Source organism: Azolla caroliniana, unplaced genomic scaffold (assembly GCF_043228905.1).
Source record: "Azolla caroliniana isolate FFs.n. ecotype wild unplaced genomic scaffold, voAzoCaro1.0.p SCAF_9, whole genome shotgun sequence".
In the NCBI taxonomy this organism is placed as follows: Eukaryota; Viridiplantae; Streptophyta; class Polypodiopsida; order Salviniales; family Salviniaceae; genus Azolla; species Azolla caroliniana.
In genome coordinates this window covers 19,212,204-19,217,406 of record NW_028230444.1, presented here as the reverse complement: position 1 = coordinate 19,217,406, position 5,203 = coordinate 19,212,204, and the positions used below count along the sequence as shown (strand labels likewise).

Sequence of the window (5,203 nt, the reverse complement as noted above, 5' to 3'; positions counted from 1 at the left end):
CGAAAGTGCACTATCACTTCATTCGAGAGCGCGTACTGGCCGGAGATGTCGACCTTCAACACATCAACACTAATCTTCAGACAACCGACATCTTCACCAAAGCCTTAGGAGCCGACAAGCTTCGGCAATTCATGTCAGACCTCGGATTGACGATTCCTGACTTGCCAAGCTTGAGGGGGAGTACAAGCGAGAACCGGATATCGTCCGAATCGGATACGAGCCGAAGCGAACACCGGGGATCGTCCGAACCGGATACAAGCCGAAGTGGACATCAATCAAAAGGAACCGACCCAAGTTGAGCTTGAGGGGGCGTGTTGAGAATCAAGCTTAACATAGTGCAACGTGTGAACACACCTTTTGAGAATCTATGATTACTCAAAGGTCAAGAGTCCCACCACTACTCTCTACACATTAACTATGTGTCATAGAATCATATTCTATGACACATAACTAATGAGTTACATATTCCCCATGACTATGAGTCTTCACATTCCCCAAGAGAGAGAGTGGTTGTTGTAAAGTTAATGAAGAGAGAGAGTGACTCTATATAAAGCACCCTCCTCATACTTCATACTAAGTTGGTTGTGACTCCTTATTATGGTACATTTTGTAATTCTTATTCTACTTGTGAAATATACACCTTCTTCTTGAGTATTCCTTTTTTTTATCTATCTTGTGTTCTCTCATCTCTCCTCTAATTCCTCTCACACATACACATAACACACATCTCTTCCGCTATGCAAGAATCACCATCGATTCTTTACAGCTACAATAGATGAGATTGTGGAAATGATTTTGCAAGGTGAAGAGGAAACAATCAACACAAAATACTGCTTTCAGAGGATGGTTGGCAATGGATGAAGGAAGTCTCATACAACCCTATATTAAGTGACCCGAACAACCGAGTTGGTAAAAGGTAAGGCCGATGTCGTGTATTTGGTGTTTGTGTGAAGGAAGGAATCAACATTGTCTAGTGTGAGAAAAATAACGTATCTTCAATGGATTTGTAAAAATCTCTCTAAACTCCAACGACTTTAATTAAGAGGTAATTATTTTGGGCAACCCTGTTGTGGTATACAAGAAGTGTGCCCACGTTGTTTTTCTCATAACCAACGAATAAATGTTATCTATACATCCTTCTAAATGATATGTTATAGCTAATCAATCTAGGCTAACCATACGTTTCTTAGTACAAACATTTGTCCGTCCACCTTGGTTTTCCCACAACAATCGTCAATATTTGAGACATATGCTCCGAAGACAGTTTTGTGGTCACTTGGAGCCAAGACTATGGTTGCCATACATGTATGTCCATATATAGGAAACTCTTTCAAACCTAATTACAAGACTATGTTTGGCTTCGATTTCGTCATAGACAAAGTCTCTATATCTCTGTCTCTGAGGTCATATGTGACCTCTGAAGACGATAATATAATCTATCTATCTATGTCCCATATACTTACTAAGACTTCAAGCTAAAGGTGGCTGAGGGAATTGAATGCTTCCATACCCCAAAACATTTGTAGGATCCTGGGTATCGCAACCCGAAAAGGGTCTGAATGCTTTTTTTTTCTTTTTTCTAAGAGGCTTTTGAGGCGGGCTGCAGCCAGAGCCCCAAGGTATGAGGTATCGCTTATCGGGACTGGTCTCATCCGCCACATATGCTTTTGCTTTTTGTTTTCTTCTTCTGAGAGGCTTTTGAGGCGGGCGGCAACGGCCCAAGGTATGAGGTATCGGCCTGAGAGCACAACAGATTCCGGTAGCCAATAAGTGGGTGCCACGTGTCCAACTCTAGAGAGACATATTGGCCCACATATGAATGACCTAATCAGAAACCCTAGAGAGAGATAAGACATTTCCCTTTTTGCCCTAATCAGAAGAAACCCTAATCAGAAGAAACCCTAGAGAGAGGTAGACAGAGTCAGAGATAGAGACAGAGACACTTCTGTTTCTCTTTTTGGCCCTGCTTACCTTCCTCCATGAAGACTCGCTGCAGCAGAGCATCGTCTCAGCTGCTCTCTGATCCCACCAGATTGAGCTGCAGAGAGATCCCAGAACCCGTTGAGCTTCTGAAGAAAGATCTAGTCCCCGTTGAGCATTATTACCCCCCTGTACGGCCTAGATTCTCCAGAGGTAGCAGGGATCATCCTCAGCGTCGTGTCAATCGGCCTCTCAGCTTACCCCTGTTGGATCGACCTGTAGAGATACAGCAAATGTCTTCAATAGTTCGAACAAAGCTGCATTTAGCTGAGATTGGTCCATCCCTGGATAAACTCTGCATCTCAATCACACCTTCCCATATTTCTGAAACCCTAAAAACCATTGAAGATGTGGAGAGGGCCATCCATCTCTTTGAATGGGCCATGAAACAACCCAACTATGCTCATAATTCCTCCACATATGTTGCTCTAATGTGGATTTTGGCACAAGGTAAGGAATTTGGCAAGATTTGGGAACTTCTCGAAGAGATGAAGCTAGCAGGATTTGAACTCAAACCTGATTATTTCATTGTTCTTATCAAAAGCTATGGCGAGCTTGGAAAGTACGATGATGCTATTAATGCACTCAGAGAAATGCGGAATTTCGGAGTCTCAGCCACTATGTATGTCTACAATGCACTATTAAGTATTCTTGTCAAGGGTCAGAAACTCCATTTGGCTATAGAGATCTATCGAGAGCTAGTTTCAGATTTTGATCTAGTGAATGAATTCGCATTTAACATGATGATCCACGGGTTTTCTGAATCGGGGCGAATGGATGATGCATTAGAAGTGGTTAGTGACATGAAAAAGCTGAATGTTCAAATGGGTAGAGTCACGTGGACTACATTGATAGATGGTTTTTGCAATGTAGGAAACATCGAGAAGGCATTACAATTATTCTCAGATATGAAAGACTCTGGAATCATGCCAAATGTGGTAACTTACAGTGCTTTGATCAAAGGTCATTGTAAGGTGGGTAGAGTGGATGATGCTATGTACTACTTGCAGCGCATGAGAAAAGAAGAATGTGAACCAAATGCCATTACATATACTGTCTTAGTTGATGGATTTTGCAAAGGAGGGAGAATCGATGAAGGCAAAAGATTCTTGGATGAAGTACTTGAAAGTGGTGGAAAAGTAAACCAAATTGTGTATTACATTTTGATCATTGGATATTGTAGACTAGATAGAATGGATGAAGCATGTGGGTTGTTTAATGATATGTTAAATAAGCAATATTGGCCTAATGCAACAACATATTGCCTTCTTATTAAGGGATTATGCAAAGTTGGACGAATAAAAGAGGCATATAATTACTTTGATGATATGAAGAAGAAGAAATGTGGGCCAAATGCTGCAGCTTACAATATCATGATAGAGGGTCTTTCGAAGGTGAATATGAAACATGAAGCCCATAGTCTTTTCTCAATGATGATCTCAGAGGGATATGTTCCGACATCAGCTTCTTGCACTTCACTGTTAATCTGTTTATGCAAAGTGTGTCCTGACCAAACAATTGACACCTTCAATTTGATGTTAGATAAGGATTTCAGTGTAATGGGTATGCCGTACAAGTCGGTGCTTAAGGGTCTTTGTGATGTAAATAGAGTGGATTTGGCTTATCAATTGTTCAATGAAACAATAAATCGTGGTAACCCAGTGACTTCACATGCATACAACATAATGATAAATGCGGCATGCAAGGGAAATGATATAAACATGGCAATGAACCTCTTTCACGAGATGCAAAGCAAAGACTGTGATCGGGATAGCTATACATACATACCTTTATTTCACTGTCTTTGTAAGCTGGGGAAGATTGATGAAATTCTTGAGGTTTTCCACGACCAGAAAAACTCTGCAATTGTTTTTGATCCTTTTATCTTTACAACCATTGTTGCGGGGTTGTGTAAGGTTAACAAGGTAGTAGAAGCTTGTAACTTTTTCTTTGAGATGGTGAAAGATGATGGATTTGAACCAAGCGAGACAAATATAAAGGCTCTCTTTTGTAGACCCGAAGGACAAGAAGAAAGGGCAATAGTTGATTTTAGAGTATACCTTGCCTTACTCAACAAATTACAAGAACATAGTAAAATTGTAGTGGCATCTAACGCTTGGGGAATGATTCTAAGAAAAGGCTTGTTTCATTGGATGGAAGAGTATGTGACAGAGGAAACATGAAAAAAAGTGGTCTCATAGGAAAATCTAAAGCAATTCATATCATCCCATTTATAAAAATGGCATCTAATTTAATTCATACACCTCTTCGATGCATTATAACTCGCTGATGAGGTTTCTATGTGTACATTTGTACATTTTTGCTTTTGATTCCCCTCCCATGCTTTCCCATTCTCTCGTTGAATGGAATTGAGCTATATCGAAACCACAAGGGTGCAAATGTTTGCTGGTAGAAAAGCCTGGAAATATTGGATTATGTAAATTGTGAATACCTAGACCATTTTTTTGCACAATGATCAAGAAAATGTAATTTTAAGACAACATGAGAATCTATTGGTGATTGTTCATGATGAGAACCTTCAAATTTATTGTAATGGTTAGTTCTTCTGTTTAGGTCGTAATCCATGGTTCATATCGAGTATCTAAGAAATTTTATGGATATGTGATTTTTCCTTGGCATTGTTAGTCACAAAGTGAACTATGATCAATAGCGATACCACATTCTTAATCTAAAAAGAGGGCTCTAAGGTTGAAGTATACATGACACATCCCATTGTAATCTATGTGCACGGCATGAATTTATATTGCATTGATTTTCCTTGGGGTATTTATTGATGTGTTAATGTGATGAAATCAATTTTATTGAGGTGCTGATGCATCAAAGTCGAGATGTTATGGCTTCATGTATGAGAATGTTGCAATTCTAGTTGGACATTCAATATTATATGTAGTAAATTAGGGATATGTATAGGGTTAGCCATTTTGTAGTGCTGGTCTTGAGAGAATTCGAAAAAATTGGTAGACATGCCAAGTTTAGGTTTATGTGGCCTTACTCATACGGACAATGTTACACAACTAGTGCACTAAGGTTAAACATTTTAATGCAATATTGAGTCATTATAATGTTTGGCTATCATGAGCACTAAGCTTCGTGCATGAAAATAAGGTTTAGCCATTGTATTTTCAATATTTATCATGACTAAAATTATATGGTCTCGCAAGGGGTTTAAGTTTTAACAATTTAATGTAATATTACGTTATTA

At 39.3% G+C, this 5,203-nt stretch overlaps 1 protein-coding gene across 1 annotated transcript; it reads left to right on the top strand.

Annotated features, from left to right (window-relative positions):
- Window positions 1–1,930: 1,930 nt before the first annotated feature.
- Window positions 1,931–4,524, top strand: LOC147860462 (uncharacterized). Its single transcript, XM_087324282.1, has one exon. It carries the CDS (start codon window positions 1,980–1,982, stop codon window positions 4,161–4,163), a length of 2,184 nt encoding a protein of 727 aa, XP_087180408.1. The 5' UTR covers window positions 1,931–1,979; the 3' UTR covers window positions 4,164–4,524.
- The last annotated feature ends 679 nt before the right edge of the window (window positions 4,525–5,203 follow it).

Bases quoted from the DNA above. Each gene is read 5' to 3' on its own strand.
- LOC147860462 (XM_087324282.1), top strand. From the start codon at position 1,980: ATGAAGACTCGCTGCAGCAGAGCATCGTCTCAGCTGCTCTCTGATCCC.